Source organism: Microcebus murinus, chromosome 2 (genome assembly GCF_040939455.1).
Source record: "Microcebus murinus isolate Inina chromosome 2, M.murinus_Inina_mat1.0, whole genome shotgun sequence".
NCBI lineage: Eukaryota > Metazoa > Chordata > Mammalia > Primates > Cheirogaleidae > Microcebus > Microcebus murinus.
In genome coordinates, this window is record NC_134105.1 from 34,064,140 (window position 1) to 34,082,112 (window position 17,973).

The following is a 17,973-nucleotide window of genomic DNA, read 5'->3' on the forward strand; positions in this document are numbered from 1 at the left end:
ATTCATTTTGCAAAACAAAATGAAGTGTATGACACTAAGAATATATCTATAAACATTTTCACTTACTACTCTAAATAAGCCAGGGACTGAGCACACGTAAATGCATACTTTTATTTTTATAATTAACTCAAACGTTAAGTACAAAATGTTATTGGCGATCCTGGGGTGGAGAGTCCCTAGCCTCCCAGCACAAATATTTTTAAACAGAATTAAGGCCCATCATATGCAAAAGTACAAAGGATTTGTGTTTGAGAGTCCATCCCAAACATACATCTGTAAGAATAACACATCATATATATCCAGAGCATCAAGTATCTGATGATATCACCATTAATTAACACAAAAACATCTGTATCATCTAGTACTACTTTCTAACAAGTGCTGAAGAACCTCCAATCCAATTCTGGGTCCCTCCTTGATGAGTGGCCCCACCTATAGGACCTATTATATCCTCTGCTCCATCTCCTGCTATCACACTTGGAAACTATGATATTCATATTGATGACATATTCATCACAGCCCCCTAACCTCCCACTACATCAATAACTTACACCTCCATTCCCCCTCAATAGCACTGAGACAGTTACACCAGTTTTTGTCTTTTTCCTTGAAATACTGAACTCTGAGCTTTCCAATTATGACTTTCTTTGCAAAACCTGGTTAAAACCGTATTTCTGATTACCTTTTTATTCTTCAAGTTCACCAGCCTCCCTGTAGGTTTTGCCTCTTATAATCTCCAGCTTGGACCCTCAGAGTCGATCATATCTCCCTACCACTAGCAGTGTAAAGTTGCTCCCCACTTTATCTTTCTGTCCTATAAATTCCAATCGTGGATCAATCTAACCATCTTTTTTGCCCTCCTGCTCTTAGGCTGTTGAAGACAGTGTGAAATCCATTACAAATATATTATTTCTAACTAACTGGGCCCTCAATGTAATCAGCAATCTTTTTTAAAACAAATCCTTAATCTAGGCTGGTCGGAAGGTAGTGAGTTATCTCAGTTGACTGTTCACAGTCAGTTACAGATTGAACTCCTTGTTCTACTACTTTCTTCCCTTCTTACTACTGCACTTGACTAGTCTAAAAAAAAATCCTTAATATATTTCCCTTTCATTTTCCATTTAAGATTCCCATGGCTATAATACTCAAGTCAGAAACTCACCACAGTTTCTTCAGTCTCCAAACATAATCCACTTCACAAGTAACTGATCACATCAAGAAAATAAGGCCATCTATTAAACTCTCTCACCTTCCTTCCATTCTACCACATCATTATCCATCTTGACTTCTATCCTTTTGGTATCAAAGAATGAAATGCCTGATATATTTCCTAGGTAAACTTTTCCCCCAACCTATGAAACTATTTCATCCATACTGAAAAGAAAAATACATGTGCCATAATGGAAATAACTCAGGTTTCAGAACTAGACATACCCATTCAAATCCTCACCTACAGTCTTTCCAACTGTGAAAGAGGGATACTAACACCTAAACCACAAGGCTGCTGTGATCTATAAAGTATCTTTATGCTACCTGGCATACTCAATAAAGATGAGTATATTCTCAATAAAGACCAGTTCCATTAGTACCAATTCTCCTTCACAACACTGTTGAAAAAGTAATTTTATTCACTGCCTGTCATTTATTCCTCAATCCATCATGATCTGACTACTGTCATCATTGCCACCACTATACTACCAAAACTGCCTTTCAAAGGAAACAAGTGACTTCCTAATTGCTAAATTCAGTGGCTTCTTCTCAATTGACCGCTGGAGCACCTGACATTGATAGTCATCCCCTCCCTTCTTGAAACCCTTTCTTCCTTTGGCTTCTATTATAATGCCATTCTGTTCTAGCTCTTGCCCCATTCCTTTAACCTCTCTTTTTCAGTGTCTAATACCCTTCAAACAATGAAGTACCTTCTGGTCCACAGCCCTTCTCTTCTTTCAGTATTATCAGCCCATAGTTAAGGCTTCAAATGTCCCCCATATTCTCTTGACCCTCAATTTTATGTATTCAGTTCCAACCTATCTCCCAATTTTCAGACCCAAATTTCCAGCTACCCTGAGTGATATCTGAAAAACACCTCAAACTGAACTTGTCCAAAACCAAATTTATTACTTTCCCTCAAAACTGTTCCTTTATGCTTCCTATTTCAACTAACACCACCAATTCACACCATCAGCCAAGTCAGAAACCGCCCACTAATCCTCTCAACACTATTTTGGACAATCCCTCTTGGAACTGCATGTCATTTTCTCACCACCACCCCAGTTCATTGCCTCTCGCCAGGATTAGCACACTAGTTTCCTGCCTACCTAGGTTTTCCGCCTCCAGTCTTCACTTTCAATTCTTCCTCTACATTTTCACCACAGACAATGCAATCATATCAAACTTCTGCTTACAAAACCTTCAACGGCTCCGCAAGCCTACAGAATAAAGTCCAAATTCTTTAACATGTTTTTCTCAGAAGTATAAATTTAAAGGTTTTTAAATTAGACAAATCTGGGTTTCATTTCTAGGTAAATATGAATACTGGCCTCATCCAGAGTCTTCAAAGTAAAAGGTAAAATGCAGAGGAGGGAAAAGGAGGGGAGAGGAGATTATGGGTGACCAGGGAGAGGAGGAAGACAGTAGTGTCTGAGGGGAGGGAAGTATTTTTCGAGGGTAGAAGTGGACGTTTTCGAGGGGAGAGCATGTTTGAGCAAAGTGAAGGAGTCCAGCTCTCTTGAGGGAGGAGTGGGGAGTTGCAGGTCTCCCAAACAAGAGCTTTAGGAGAAAACGAAGGATTCCTGAATCTCTGAAGTGAGAAAGGTCCCCGATAAGAGGCAACTTCTAATGGGTTCCCAGTCCCTGAGTGGGGAAGGCGCTGGGGGTGGGGGGCTGTCACAGAACCCTGATGGAAGTGAGAAGGGAAGGGGAAAGGAGCCAAGAAGGGGAGCGTCCCTAGCCACTGAGAAGAGGACCTCTGGGAAGCTGAGGAGTCCCGTCGGGTGCTAAGAGACCCGAGTGCCAAAGCTGCGGGCCGAAGAGGTGTAACAGCCGCGCGCGCAGGCCGGGATGCCCCCGGGTTTGTGCCCCACGCACTCTCTTCACGTTACCTGAGGCAGGACTGAACAGCCAGAGGGGTGCCTGCGCGGGCGGGAGGGGAAGGCGGCAGCAAAGAGGGAGCATAGTAACCCTCACAGCTCCGTGGCGGCAGCGGCTCCTTAGCCTGCGGAGGCGGTGGGGGTCCCTCGCCCAGAAGCCGGCGACACGATGGGGTTAGTGGCAGCGGAGGACGAGGAAGCTACTGCCATGGCCCCACAGTCGGGCCGCTTACCCCACCCCGCCTGTTTGGATGGGCCAGGAGGACTATCCGACCAGTGAGACTCAGAAGCCAGCTGGTAGCTCCGCTGACCTCCCCGGCCGCGAGCGACTGAAACGTCTGCCCACCGCTACAGGCAAGCTGGAGGCGGGGCCTCAGCGGCCCCGCCCCACTCCTCGAGCCCTCCCTTTGAGCAGCCAATCAATAGTCAGTCCTTGATAAACGAGGTAGTAGAATTGCCCAATTAGCGTTAGGAATGCCACGTGGTATGAGGGTGGGCACAATGGGCGTCCAGAAAAGCCAATCAACAGCCCTAGGCGCCAACTCTGGAGGACAAAGGGAACCAATGGGAAAGAAGAGGAGGTAAAAACAGAAGAGGCAGTGTGTTGGAAAGGCGGAACCGAGAAGTTGGGAATACACCTGGGGGAAACCCAAGTCCAGGAGCCTCTCAGAGGGAGGGACAGTAAACACAAGATGGACCAATCAAAATGCTAAACACAGAAGCGATAAGTAATTGATAAAGCCAGTTGAAAATGGACTAGACCCCCGCGGCATTCGGGTTGGTCAAGGTATAGCTGAGTAAGGAAAAGCCTTAAGAATGAGGCGTCCTGCAGTATCTCAGTATAGTACGGAGAAAAAACTGATATATACATAATTATTAGCGACTTGAGATAGTAAGAGCAGTGAGTAGAGCCAAACAAAATGCTGAGGGAGCAATAGACTGAAAGATTCGATGTTGTGACGGCTTAGAGAAGGTATAATAACACTTGAGCTAGCTTGAAAACAGAAGAGACTTTGAAAGAGCTGGATGGGGAGTAAGAATTCTCTCCAACTGTTTAACAGGCACATATTTCCTCACGCTTTCCGTATGCTTGAACCTCAGGAACTCATAATCTCATACCTGAGCAGAAAGGAACAGAAGGGCAAGAGCAGACAGGAACCATGGAGTTTGTGCTTTACTGGACCAGCACTCCCTGTGGCTAGAGTCCTTCTTTCAGATATCTTTAGACTTCCTTCCTCCTGGAAGGGAGGTGGGGAGTCTTAACAGACGAATGGGTAAAACATTGGGGTATCATTGCATTCCTGGTGACTATAAGGTTTGAGAAATATGTGTGGTAGAAGATATTGAAGAGAAAAAAGACTGAACGTGCATTGGGCTTAAATGCCAAATTTGTGCTTTATTTTTTATGCTGTGAGAGCTATTCTTGAGCAGGAGTGTAATCTAAGCAGGGCACTGTTTTAGGAAGATTAAATGATAGCTCATAGGATCTCCGAAGAGAGAAAAGAGCCCAGCCCAGTCCCCCTGGCCCCAAAGCCTTTTTGTTACCATTCTTCTGGCAACAAATCATGTGCTGCCACCTGGTGACAGTTCGAATATCATTGTTCCATCTTGCTATTTATTATTTCTGTTGTGAGATCCTTGGAACCCCTTGCAAGCCTGTCTCCCACAGAGTTTGATGCAAAGTAGTTAATAAATAAGCACTGGTAGCAAGCAGAATTGAATAATCTCACCATGCCAGATGTATCACCTGCCCAGTGAAAGATGTAAATGACAGGGCTTTCTTGCACCTGCTTCAGCAGAAAGATGAGGCTCACTGTCTGCTAGTCAGGACAGGGCCTTGAATGTATCCCATAACTAAAGGTAGTTCCTACACTACTCACCTCAGCCTTTTATTATGCTTTTATTTCAGATAATTGTCTCCTCTCTCCAGCCAGACTGATCTGAGAACTGAGACCTTCATATGAGCCCACTGCACATCCTAGCTCAGGGAAAATATATGGCAGGATTGCTCTCAATAAACATCCACTGATGGTCAGATGGCATTATCTTTTGACTACATTTAGCAGCAGAAGAGGCCTTATGAGGCCTTAGTGAGACACTGCTGCCTCTACAGAAATCCTGGAAAATACTGTTTAGAACACAAAACCCAGGCTGGGCGCGGTGGCTCATGCCTGTAATCCTAGCATTCTGGGAGGCCAAGGTGGGCAGATCGTTTGAGCTCAGGAGTTCAAAACCAACCTGAGCAAGAGCGAGACTCCGTCTCTACTATAAATAGAAAGAAATTAATTGGCTAACTAATATATATAGAAAAAATTAGCCAGGCATGGTGGTGCATGCCTGTAGTCCCAGCTACTTGGGAGGCTGAGGCAGCAGGATTGCTTGAGCCCAGGAGATTGAGGTTGCTGTGAGCTAGGCTGATGCCATGGCACTCACTCTAGCTTGGGCAACAAAGTGAGACTCTGTCTCAAAAAAAAAAAACAAAACAAAACACAAAACCCAGTGAGGAAAAAGCAAAGCTGCTCTTAGTCACATAGAAAGATGTACAGTCGTCCTTGGTATACCTTGGGGAATAGTTCCTGAACACTGAGAATATACCAAAATCTGTGTATACTCAGGTCTCAAAGTCAGCCCTCAGGAACATATGTATTAGAAAAGTCATCCTGTGAACACATTTGGGGCAAAAAAGAAAGAAAGAAAACTCAGCCCTCTATATACACAGGTCTCATATCCCAGAATACCATATTTTTTATCCATGTTTTGTTTGGTTGAAGAAAATCTACATATAAGTGAACACTTGCAGTTCATGCCCATGTTATTCAAGGGTCAACTGTACTTTTCAGACAGCAAATAAGTGGAAAAAGGATCAGAATCATTAGCCACAGGCTTTTTTTAAATGAAATATAATCACAATATCAGAGTGTTAATCCCAGCACTTTGGGAGACTGAGGCAGGAGGATCACTTGAGGCCAGGAGTTTGAGACTAGGCAAGGCAACATAGCAAGACCCAATCTCTACAAAAAAAGAAAAGAAAAAAAAATTATCAAAGTGTATCACTCATAGTAAGAATAAGAACTGAGGCTGGGCATGGTGGCTTATGCCTGTAACCCTAGCACTTTGAGAGGCCAAGGCAGGAGGATTACTTAAGGCCAGGGGTTTGAGACCAGCCTGGGCAACAGCAAGGCCTTGTTTCTACAAAAAATTAAAAAATTAGGCTGGGCGCGGTGGCTCAGGCCTGTAATCCTACCACTCTGGGAGGCCGAGGCAGACGGATTGCTCAAGGTCAGGAGTTCAAAACCAGCCTGAGCGAGACCCCATCTCTACTATAAAAAAAATAGAAAGAAATTAATTGGCCAACTAATATATATAGAAAAAATTAGCCGGGCATGGTGGCGCATGCCTGTAGTCCCAGCTACTCAGGAGGCTGAGGCAGGAGGATTACTTGAGCCCAGGAGTTTGAGGTTGCTGTGAGCTAGGCTGACGCCATGGTACTCACTCTAGCCTGGGCAACAAAGCGAGACTCTGTCTCAAAAAAAAAAACAAATTAGCCAGGCATGGTGGTGCACACCTATAGTTGCAACTTCTCAGGAGGCTGAGGAAGGAGAATCGCTTGAACCCCCAGTTACAGGTTTGAGGTTGCTATGATGATGTCATTGCATTCTAGCCTGGGCAACAGAATGAGACCTTGTCTCAATTAAAAATAAAAAAAGAATAATCATGAATCATGAAAATTTTGTTTCAGTATATTTATTATACTAAGTCACAATATAGTTATTTCTTACTGGAGGTCACACAAAAAATCTGAAAGCCTCACAATCAGAGGCAGAAGACTGAAAAAAGGGAGACCATGGAGAAGGCTGACACAGAAATTCAGGCTGGGCTGCTGAGAATGAGGAGTTAAGGAGAGGCTGGAGTGAACCTGAAGGAACAGAAGCTAGAGATAAGGAAAGGAAGCCTCCTACTATCCAGGTCCAGGTCTCACCAGATCTCACCCTCCTCTGCATCCCCACAGCACTATTGCCCCAGAGCAGTGTGCTACGTCATTCTACTCACCACAATGAGAGCTCCCACCTCTTTCCAAGTTCAACTGAGCTTACACTCAGAAGGTATAGCTATAAGTGTCTATGAACTTGGATTTCAGTGGTAGAGGTCACAGGAAGCAGTCAAGTAACAGGAGCAAGAAAGGGTACAGCTAGTCTATCCCATGTGGGTACCAATTTACAGAAAATACATCAGGGAAGGTTAAACTATTTTATTCCAGTTGGGAGACAGGGATGGGCAGGCAGTGAAAAGCCTCAGTAGAGAGGGCAGATAACAGCTGGATCAAAAGAGGAGGAGCAGGTGGCCTAGAAAAAGGGTCTTGTAGGGGAGGGTGGGCAATGAAGCTTTCATCCAACTACTCTTTGTAAGTCCTTATAGGTCACTCAGGAGCATCTTGGGGCTGTGAAAGAAAGTCTCTTGTTCAAGACTCTGGGAGTGGAGGTGAAAGCTGCTGGGCTCCAAGTTAGAAAGGGTGTTCCTCTGGAGATCTAAGAGGAAGGAAAAGGGAAGAGAAAGCAAATCATCAGCAAGCACTATGATATGCACAGAACTAGGCCCTGGGCCTGTGTGATGGGGAGGGATATACAGGCCTAACTTGAGATAAGTAGCAACAGAGATTGATGAATTCACAAACAGGCAGAGACTCCATTCTACCCAGTGCTAAACAATTAGGCAGCTGGCATCCAAGAACCATTCAGATTCAGCCTCCCCCAAAACTGGGATCCCTGCTCTTACCCCTGCCTAGCTTCCATAAAAGTTCCCAGCTACTGTTACTGTCCAGAGGACTGACTTCTGAGCTAGATGAAGAAAGAGACATGGCAAAGGTGGTGGCCAGGGGCAGCTTAGATTGGAGGATATGAACGGAGGTCCTGGAAATGGGAACAGAATCAGAAGCAGACACAGTGATGATATGTCAAGGGAGCCCTCCCAGCACAAAACTATCTTTCCTGAGTCTCCTCCCTCTTTATATCCATATAAAGACTTCTCCGTAACTCTGTATCAAGTAAAGAATGCCCAATGTTGCCTTTATAGGCAACCCAGAAACTACCTCTACCAGGCCAGGCCAAAATCTAGGATACCTGAACTTGGGTCCCCAGTGCCTGACCTCTGTGAAAAAAATCCCCTCCACTGCCACAGCACCCATACCCCCTGACCTGAGGAGGTCATGCTTCTGCTGGACATCCTGGGCCTCTGTCCTGGCAGCTTCCAGGGTGTGACCTTTGCTTTCCTGGCCACTTTGCAGCTGCTCCAACATCTGCCAGACCACAGGCTCAGGTAGGACCAAACCTCTCTCTCTCCCCTCCCCATGATTATCCTCTTCAGCACACTTGGAACCCTCATGTGGCCAAGGACAGTTTCTCATGGCCTAGAGAAGAAGGACTGGGAAGAAGAGCTTTGGAGAGAGGTGGAGTCAACACAGGGAAAAGAAGGATAGAGGTGGGGGCAGGAGAGGGTATCCTGGCCTGCCAAACAGGATAGACAGAGAAAGGAAGGGGCTCCATGGAGAAATATGCAGAGCCAGGTACAATCCTGGTCCTACCTTCCAGCTGCAGGCCTGAGTCTGCCGCCCGTCAGCCATCTGTTTCAGCAGCAGCTCCTGGTGCTGGTCTACAGGTGAGAGAGCACATAAGAGGGCTCTTCCCCAACTTCTTTCCTTCAATCTCCCTGCCTTGTGACCAGCCTGTTGCTGAAAACTGAGACAGAAGCACTCTGGTCCAGCTGTTGGGAAGCTTCCAAGCTGACTGGAGAGATTAAACTTGCACCATGAGAGACAAAGAGCAAGACAAAATACTTGGCCAGACCTCTCAGTAGCTCAAGCAGTCAGAGCTAAGGCCACTTAATGGGATAGCAAGAAGGCTTTCCAGAAAAGGGGACAAGGGAAGACATATTCACTCCCAATCTTTTACTTACTCAGCTGGTCCCGCAGCAACTCCAGTTCCTCCCGAAGAATCTCTGACTCCTCCCACAGCCTTTGCCGCCTGCAGAAGTGTCAGCAGTATCACTCAACAAATCCAGAGAGAGGAGGCCACCAGCCTCCCAGAATGCCACCGTTCAGAGGCCCCCAAGAAGGCAAAGTCTTGCCCATCACTTACTCTGTCTGCAGCTCCTGATGAAGGCCACTGGTAGTGCTGCAGTTTAATGGTCCTGTTTGCATTTGGGCTTGGACTTGGGCCTGCTCCTGCACCTGGCTCCGAAGCCCCTGAAGGTCCCTTCTCAGCTCCTCCAGGCGTTGCTCCAGAAGAGCCCTCCCCTCTGGGCCCCCCTGCAGCAATCTTAGTGATGCTGTAGTGGGACAAGTTGGATGTCAGCCTATCTAAGAGCTTGACACATGAGCCTGACACTTTAGTTGTAAATCGAGACACATGTGCACACACAACAGGTGTGTGGCAAAATTGTATACATACATATGAAGTTGTGTGTATGAAGAAAAGAACGGGCCAGATACCTTCCAGGGCACTGATCTGGTACTTCTGCTGTTCTCGCTCTTCCAGCAAGCCTTGTACAGCCTGCCTTAGTGCCTCAATCACCTATCCAGGCAGAAAATATACATCAGCTACTATGTAAGAAGCTTTTCCCAAGCCCTAGTATTCTCATCTCACACAAACATCACATATACACACCTAGGGTTCCCAGCCTTACCTGAGCCTGAGATCGAAGCTGGGATTGGAGAATAGTAACTTCATCCCGGAGATGGGAAGGACTGTAGGCCTCAGGCCAGCTCAGCCTCTCTGGGACTGTGGGAGTCTCTAGAGCCCAAGGCTGTTCAGCTTGGACTCCTAACTGGAGAGGCAAATCACGAGAGGAAATCCAGGTCCCAGGCAGCTCCCCTGCTAAGAGAATAAGGAAGGGATAAGTGCAGGGTCTATCTGGGGGGGGGGGGGAACAGAGTTCAGGAAAGGAAAGAGTTGGGGAATTTGGAAAAAGCAGTGGATGATACAGACCCTGGAAGAGGGCAGTTCTTGGAAAGAGAAAAGGCTGGAAGTAGAATGGAACAATACTTACTTGCCATGGAGACCCCAAGAGGATACAGTCGCTGCTGCAAAAGAAACAGTTGCTCAAGCCAATGAGCTCTGAGAGTCCCTTAACGTGGTAACGCAAGCTGGGTGCCTCCACCAACCCCTCACCTTGATCCGAGCCACATTTCCATCAGTAGCGTTTAGAAGCGCATCAAGCTGCTCAGACCAGCTCACGCTCCTACTCATATCCTGTGGCAGGGGTCTGGGTCCCTGGAGTCTTGCGTCCTTGTTCTCCCAGCAGCGGATATCCAATATACAGCCCAGGAAAAGCCACAACGTTAGATCGAAAGAGGGAAATGAGGATGCAATACTAGAAGTAGGGAATGCAGTATCAGACCAAAATTGCGACTCTGTAACTAGGGAAGGGAGCGGTGCTCTTAGAGAACTGGGGGAAAATCGGTATACCCTAATGATACGCAGATATCAGGTGGGAGATGAAGGTGTCCAACCTTGGTCGAGACCACCCCAAATACAGGACACTGACGCCATCATGCCAAACCTGTGCCAGCGACAACTGCCGCCGCTGGGTTCAAATGTTTAGGTGGGGAAAACGTCGGGCTGACGTAGGGCTGGCTGCCGCAGGGTCACCTGGGAAATTGAGTAGGCCTCTCGCGGAGACAACGGGCGATGGAGGCAGCTGAACTACGTTTCCCTGGAGCGACAGGTGCAGCCACACCCCCAGCGTGAAGCCTGCCGGGAAACCGAGTCCTACTGAGTCTCTATGGTTGGCTCCGAGGGCCAAACGAACTACGCGCCCCAAGATGCATCGCGCAGGGCCAGCGATCTCCCGCTCCTGGTCCCAGTACTTTCTGGGAAATGGAGTCCAAGTGTCCTCTAAACGTAACGGTACTGTTATCTTTGAGACTCCATTCCCCAGCAAGCTCAGCGTGCAGCGTGCGCTATGGAGCCGCGAGTCGCAGAGCTGAAGCAGAAGATTGAGGACACACTGTGTCCTTTTGGCTTCGAGGTATACCCCTTCCAGGTTGGTTTATCCCTCGTGCGTTTCTAGGGTGAGCTGTATGACTGGCCTCGTTGCAACTGGTGTGAGGCCCCAGGGGCCTCTGATCTTCCCCGAGCTCCTCTGGCCGGTGTCCATCCGAGAACTGGGACAGAGTGTCAGCGGGGGGTTGGGTTAAAAAGGGAGAGAAGCGGTTGCATGTTTGTCCTTTTACCCCTGATATAATCCCAGATTGAAGAATGGAAGATACCATATGTTCCAGTGGCCTGTGTGACTCTGATTGTCACCTACGTAATTTACAGGAAAAAAGGGACCTGAAGGGTAGAGTCACCTTGGAAGCTTCCTGAAGAATTTAGGAGAGAGCAAGGCCTGAAAGGTTTGCATGGGTATGATTTAGGTCGTCTGAGGAGGGATGGACATTCCTGGTAACGAACACAAAAACAATTGGCTGCTTTGTCCATCTACCAACAGAAGGATAATTCATGATGTTGCCAATCGTCAGTGCCAGGCTGGGTATAGAAACTCTGTGCACTGCCTGGCACGGAAGTCTCGGCACCCTACTCCCATCCCCGTTTACATAGATTCTTTTTCCCCACATCAGTGCCCGTGCACTGAGCAGTATACTTAGGACACAAACTCAGCATGAGCCTTTTGCCTGATTCTTAAGAAACCACCTACTTCCCACTCTTTCTACTGAATGGCTCACATCAGTGCTGGAGGAGGATATAGAAGGAGAAATAGGCCCAGCGCGGTGGCTCACGCCTGTAAATCCTAGCACTCTGGGAGGCCGAGGCAGGCGGATTGCTCAAGGTCAGGAGTTTGAAACCAGCCTGAGCAAGAGCGAGACCGTCTTTATTATAAATAGAAAGAAATTAATTGACCAACTAATATATATAGAAAAAATTAATAATAATAATAATAATGGTGGCGAATGCCTGTAGTCCCAGCTACTCGGGAGGCTGAGGCAGAAGGATTGCTTGAGCCCAGGAGTTTGAGGTTGCTGTAAGCTAGGTTGATACCATGGCACTCACTCTAGCCTGGGCAACAAAGTGAGACTCTGTCTCAAAAAAAAAAAAAAAAAAAAAAATAGAAGGAGAAGTAGGTTGGGTCTAGCTTAAGAGAGGACTTGCCAGTAAAAACTGAATTGAGGTATATATGAAAAGATGGATTGGAAGGAAGGATCATCATGTACATCCCAAACATCAGGAAGTGCTTGAGTAAAAGATGTGGAGATAGTGGTGGATGGCAGGTGTGGGAGAGAATGAGAATGCCTTTTTGGTGAGTTGGGTAGACCTGGGTATTACCAGCTATTGTACTAAACAGAGCCAACTGCAGCCCTGCCTGTCATCCTAGGCTTCTACCTCTCATCTCCCTAACCCCACATCCAATCAGCCACCAAGACCAATAAGACTTTGTCTCCTGAATCTCCCAAATCCATTCCATTCCATTTCACCCATCTATGCTCTGGTCCAGGCCACCATTTCTCACTTGGATTATGGTAATAACCTCCTTGCTGTCATCTTGCCTCCAATCCATCCTTCACACTGCAGCCAGATCTTTCTAAAACTGATCATAGCAGTCTACTCCTTAAATCTTCAGTGGCTCCTCATTGTCACAAAATTAAATCCATATTCCTTAAATTGGTATTCAACTTATAATCTCACTCATATATATCTCTTCATCCTTATCTCCCTCTGATCCCTTCTACAGACCCTTCACTTTCACCAAACTAGACAATTTGCTCTTCTTCAAATATGCCCAGTAATTTTCTGCCTATATCTTTGCTTATGCTGTGATCTCTGTTTAAAATATACACCCAGGCCGGGCGCGGTGGCTCACGCCTGTAATCCTAGCTCTCTGGGAGGCCGAGGCGGGTGGATTGCTCAAGGTCAGGAGTTCAAAACCAGCCTGAGCAAGAGCGAGACCCCGTCTCTACTATAAATAGGAAGAAATTAATTGGCCAACTGATATATATATAAAAATTAGCCGGGCATGGTGGCGCATGCCTATAGTCCCAGCTACTGGGGAGGCTGAGGCAGAAGGATTGCTCGAGCCCAGGAGTTTGAGGTTGCTGTGAGCTAGGCTGACGCCACGGCACTCACTCTAGCCAGGGCAACAAAGCGAGACTCTGTCTCAAAAAAAAAAAAAAAAAAATATATATATATATATATATATACACCCAGATTCTCCTACCCGTGTCAACTTTACAATTTAATTTCCAGCCTCCAAGACTTAGCTTCTGGCTGGGGGTGGTAGCTCACACCTGTAATCCTAGCACTCTGGGAGGCCAAGGCAGGAGGATTGCTTGAGGTCAGGAGTTCAAGACCAGCCTGAGCAGGAGCCAGACCCTGTCTCTACTAAAAATAGAAAAAATTGGCCGGGTGCAGTGGCACACACCTGTAGTCCCAGCTACTTGGGAGGCTGAAATAGGAAGATTGCTTGAGCCCTGGAGTTTGAGGTTGCTGTGAGCTAGGCTGATGCCACAGCACTCTAGCCCAGGCAACAGAGCAAGACTCTGTCTCAAAAAAAAAAAGACTTAGCTTCTAAGAAGGCTTTTTCTGGTATCAGAGGACCCTCATTTGGTCCTATCATAGTTTAGTATATTCAAATTCACATTAATCGCATGTTTGCTTTACTGGTCAGTCAACCTCAAAAACATATGATTGCTGATGAAGTTTTATAGACCAATATGGTGTTAAGTGTAGTAACAAGAAGGTCCATCAAAAGCAGAAAAACCCCTATGCCACCATACCCAATGGGCTCAGTGTCAAGGGTTAAGTATGTTGGTAGCCTCAATTCACCCTTGACTGAAAAGAATGGTGTTTTAAGAAACTGCCTGTTCTCTGCAAAGCCAATTTCCAGAGTTAGTGTTATATACCCTGAAACTGTGACCTTATCTTTCAGCTCTCTGTATGGAGATGGTTTGGACATGGTTCAGTTTTTAATCTATTATGACCCCTTAATCTTCATGGAGAGGCAGATTTTTTTTTCTTTCTTTTTTGCTATACAGCTATTGTTAGACACAAAGAAGGGGAATGATAAATTCTGGGAATGAGCAAAGGTCAGGAACAGCTTCAGAGAAACTAATGCTTCAGCTTGAGTCTTCTCTCTTAATTCAGCAAGCAGAAGTTATTTTAAGTGACAATACATTTATAGTTGCACATGGAATCAATTTGAGAACAGCAAACCCAGAAAATGACAGGTGTTTCTCTTGGTCTAATGATTCTCTGTGGTTGCAAGTTTGGGAATTCTTTAGGGGCTAGTCAAGCCATCACCTGGTGTTGAACTACACCAGCATAATCAAACCACATACCAATAGTCTTCCTGATCTGATCTTCTGCCACCTTGAACTTTACGTAATCTCCAGAGCAACTGAACTGATCAGGATGGTGCCATCCATGCAGTGATCCAGGTATCCCTTTATCATGTTATATGTAGTAATCTAGGCCCCCTTTGCAAACATGCAAATTTGCTCCATTAGCTCCTTTCCAGGAGATTGGATGGAGACATTGAGTACTTGCAAGACTAGTGTGCAGGCCCAAGGCTGGGAAATGAGCCAGTCCCCAAAGCCCCAGATTGATAGCCAAGCAAGAGGTTTGCTGTATCTTTGTGCTCTTGCCAGCCCATTGAGATGCATTAAATTTCTCCTGAACCACTCTGCATTGGCTCTTACTTTGCTTGAAGACCGGAAAACCACACCTATCAGGGTATCACAAACAACTCTATATATTGAAGCAATTTCCATCATGGAGAACTCAGGGGTCTTATCTTTAAAATCAGAATGAAAGAGAGCTCACATGGCAGCCATCTTCAGTACCCTATTTTCATAAACTTGTACAGTTGTTCTCTCTTGGACCCAACACCATTAAGGGCATCATGTAATCCATCAATAACAAAACATAAGAATACAAGTCCCAGAGTGACATCATTGAACTTGCTCCTCCACTCTGCACTGAGCATCAATTTGCCATTCCTCTCCAAAGCTTCAACCTTTCCAATCCCAGGTTACTCTGTCCCTGCAATACCTGGAAACCCCCTGAACCTTCCGGTGATGGACAAGAACTCACTGTGTCCCTCTGTCAAGGAGTCCTAGTCACTGTCATCTGTGGGGCCTCTTTCCTGGGTTTTTCATTTTCGTTGGTTCATGGGGTTTATAGTTGAGTGAGGTCTAAATTCTTTGTTGCAAAAAAAAAAAACAAAAAACTAAAAAAAACATTCCCTGTCAAATTCAGATGAGTTCCCCATAAACATGTATCATACAGCATGAGTGAAAACTTGTTGAATGAATAAAATGGAGGCTGGGGCAAAATGTATGAAGCCTTCAGTATCAGGTTAAGGTGTGGGCCTGGCTAAAACCTGGCCTGAGCTTTCTCTCTATTCCAGGTGGCATGGTACAATGAACTCCTGCCTCCAGCTTTCCACCTGCCCCTGCCAGGACCTACCCTGGCCTTCCTGGTACTCAGCACACCCGCCATGTTTGACCAGGCCCTCAAGCCCTTCTTGCAAAGCTGCCACCTGCAACTGTTGACCGACCCTGTGGACCAGTGTGTGGCCTACCATCTGAACCGTGTTAGAGAGGTGAGGAAGGTTCAATTTTCTCTTAGCTCCCAGACCTATAGCTGCCTTGAGCTCCTCTAAGCTCAATGTAGGAAGAGCTAGATCCAGAGCTAGTCACTTGAAAGGTGAAATGATACCAAAATCCAGCCTTGACAATCTGTGATCTCTCCCCATTCTGCCTTCTCACACCTAAGTTCCACTAGCTTCTTCTAGAAGACCCACAGTCTGAAACCAGTTTCACTCACCCTACACTGATGGGCAACTATATGTACCAAAGACCTGGCTTTCCTTGGTCTCTAGGTGGAATAGGAATGAGCCCAACATTCCCCAAGCATTGCTTACCTGCCTTTGCCCTAGACCTGCAAGCTTTATGCTGTCTTTGGGTCCTTTTGAGAATAGAACAATATTCCCCCACCACACTTAACATGCACATACATATGTAAACACACACTGGGTCTCCCCGAAGCTGGACCATATCTTCCTCCACACTGGGACTTGTGTATTTCCCTTCAAACATGGCCCACCTGGAAAGAAGTGTAACTCTCCACAGTGGAGGCCCCCAGGTTAAGGTCATTTTTTCCCTTCAAACAGGACTTCTGAGAACAGTACTGTATCAACACACCAACTAGGACTAGGTCATAACTTCCCTTGTGCTAACAGGAGCCTTTCTCTTGTCCTCTGTCCCAGAGCCTCCCAGAGCTGCAGATTCAAGTCATTGCCGATTATGAGGTACACCACAACAGGCGCCCAAAGATTCTGGCCCAGACAGCAGCACACGTGGCAGGGGCTGCTTACTACTACCAACGACAAGATGTGGAGGCTGACCCTTGGGGGACCCAGGTCAGAGAACAAGTGTGAATGAGTGGGGGCTGAGAGCAAATGGTAAAGGCCCCTCAAGATAGCCCTATCATGCCCCACATTCCTCAGCCTTCCCTGATGAAGGATTTGTTAGATACAGCCCAGGACAAAGAAGCTGTGTCCTGCAGTCCAGTCCCATTACATGCTTTCTGGAGTTTACTTGGGGACACATCAGGTCAGAAAACCTGGTTTGTTCTTAAAACCCTACATCGAAGGGGCCAAACAGTGATCAGACCAGTGGTGACACTGGAAAGCTGACTGAGGCCCAGCCCTTCCTTGTGCTCAGAATAAATGTTTAAGAGGGTCTTCCAGAAGACAGGGACAGGGCTTACATGTATAATCAGTGTCCATTGAATGGGAAATAAGTGGACAAGCCTAGATTACAGTAATGGTAGCTGGATTTAGTGCCAAAGGGCCCTCCATGACTTTGCTTTTCTTCATCCTCTCCCCAGCACATATCAGGAGTGTGCATACACCCCCAATTTGGAGGCTGGTTTGCCATCCGAGGGGTAGTGCTACTGCCTGGGATAGAGGTGCCAGATTTGCCACCCAGAAAACCTCATGACTGTGTGCCTACAAGAGCTGACCGTATCGCCCTTCTTGAAGGCTTCAATTTCCATTGGCGTGACTGGACTTACCGGGATGCTGTCACACCCCAGGAGCGCTACTCAGAAGAGCAGAAGACCTACTTTTCAACTCCGCCTTCTCAAAGATTGGCCCTGTTGGGCTTGACCCAGCCCTCAGAGAAGCCTAGCTCTCCATCCCCTGACCTTCCCTTTACCACACTCACCTCCAAGAAGCCTCAGAACCCCAGCAAAGCCTGGGGCTGGCTCAGCCCCAATGTCTCACCACCAGCATCCCCTGGCCCTTGATACCTCGTCCCCTGTGGGACCCCCATTTATGGTACTTGCTAGGACTTAATTGGCTTTGCCAAAGCAAGACAGGTTTTATTTTCGGTACAAGATGGATCTATATTTTTAGTAATATAATAGAGATCTTCCAAGAAGATGATTAAGAAGTCAAGACAAGTCAGGCCAAGTTAGAGCCCCAATTCCCATCTGCCTTTGAATATGGGCCTCTTCCATCTGTTACATCTATACAGTGCTCCCAAAATGCTACTTGTTAGAGGGCCTATGGGATAAACATCCCCTAAAGAGTTCCTACCTCACAGGGTTGTTGTGGGGACTGAATAAACACATGTAAAGCATTTTGGGAAAATGCCTGGCACATAATGAACAGTTAATGTTGGCTGTTACTGCAGGTCCTGGGAATCCTGTACTGCTACTCTAGTCTAGTCTGGGTTCTGGAGAGGTGGGCAGGGTTGGGTAGCTGATAAAGAACAAGTGGCTAGAAAGGCATCACACGAAGCACAGAAGTATCCTCAGTTCTTAATCTACCCTAGCCTCAAGGGCCCAGGAGGAATCTTTTTGCTGACAACCTCCCACAGGACAGTAAT

The 17,973-nt window shown here is 46.5% G+C and overlaps 3 protein-coding genes and 1 pseudogene across 10 annotated transcripts in view; 1 reads left to right on the forward strand and 3 right to left on the reverse strand.

Annotated features, from left to right (window-relative positions):
• Window positions 1-3,436, reverse strand: part of TESK2 (testis associated actin remodelling kinase 2) — a 130,915-nt gene extending 127,479 nt beyond the window's left edge. For both annotated transcript variants that reach the window (XM_075997733.1, XM_075997734.1), the window contains exon 1: window positions 3,102-3,436. The gene's annotated coding sequence lies outside the window, so the exon portion shown is untranslated. The remainder of the gene's footprint in view (window positions 1-3,101) is intronic.
• A 3,887-nt stretch (window positions 3,437-7,323) lies between these two features.
• Window positions 7,324-11,011, reverse strand: CCDC163 (CCDC163 homolog). Of its 7 annotated transcripts, XM_075997755.1 has the most exons (11): window positions 10,550-11,011; window positions 10,253-10,454; window positions 10,131-10,164; window positions 9,768-9,958; window positions 9,574-9,655; window positions 9,221-9,410; window positions 9,039-9,106; window positions 8,668-8,735; window positions 8,282-8,493; window positions 7,863-7,996; window positions 7,324-7,615 (listed from the first exon to the last, which is right to left on the reverse strand). In XM_075997755.1, the coding sequence occupies exons 2-11, from the start codon at window positions 10,328-10,330 to the stop codon at window positions 7,500-7,502; spliced, it is 1,173 nt and encodes a 390-aa protein (XP_075853870.1). In that variant the 5' UTR covers window positions 10,331-10,454; window positions 10,550-11,011; the 3' UTR covers window positions 7,324-7,499. The 7 variants fall into 7 exon arrangements, 6 of the variants coding, with proteins under 6 accessions (XP_075853870.1, XP_075853881.1, XP_075853875.1 ...); XM_075997766.1 differs by having other exon boundaries at window positions 10,131-10,161; window positions 10,253-11,011; XM_075997760.1 differs by having other exon boundaries at window positions 9,768-9,955; window positions 10,253-11,011.
• Window positions 10,976-17,724, forward strand: MMACHC (metabolism of cobalamin associated C). Its single transcript, XM_012776014.3, has 4 exons — window positions 10,976-11,126; window positions 15,486-15,680; window positions 16,347-16,499; window positions 16,970-17,724. The coding sequence occupies exons 1-4, from the start codon at window positions 11,046-11,048 to the stop codon at window positions 17,387-17,389; spliced, it is 849 nt and encodes a 282-aa protein (XP_012631468.1). The 5' UTR covers window positions 10,976-11,045; the 3' UTR covers window positions 17,390-17,724.
• Window positions 12,179-14,968, reverse strand: LOC142861111 (endogenous Bornavirus-like nucleoprotein 1; annotated as a pseudogene).
• Window positions 17,725-17,973: the final 249 nt, after the last annotated feature.

Excerpts from the sequence above, each read along its gene's own strand:
- MMACHC (XM_012776014.3), top strand. The coding sequence starts at position 11,046 with ATGGAGCCGCGAGTCGCAGAGCTGAAGCAGAAGATTGAGGACACACTG. Across the intron at positions 11,127-15,485 it reads TCGAGGTATACCCCTTCCAG|GTGGCATGGTACAATGAACT; the intron begins GTTGGTTTATCC and ends TCTCTATTCCAG. Across the intron at positions 15,681-16,346 it reads ATCTGAACCGTGTTAGAGAG|AGCCTCCCAGAGCTGCAGAT; the intron begins GTGAGGAAGGTT and ends CCTCTGTCCCAG.
- CCDC163 (XM_075997755.1), bottom strand. The coding sequence starts at position 10,330 with ATGAGTAGGAGCGTGAGCTGGTCTGAGCAGCTTGATGCGCTTCTAAAC. Across the intron at positions 9,656-9,767 it reads AGCTTCGATCTCAGGCTCAG|GTGATTGAGGCACTAAGGCA; the intron begins GTAAGGCTGGGA and ends CTGCCTGGATAG. Across the intron at positions 9,411-9,573 it reads CCAGATCAGTGCCCTGGAAG|CATCACTAAGATTGCTGCAG; the intron begins GTATCTGGCCCG and ends GTCCCACTACAG.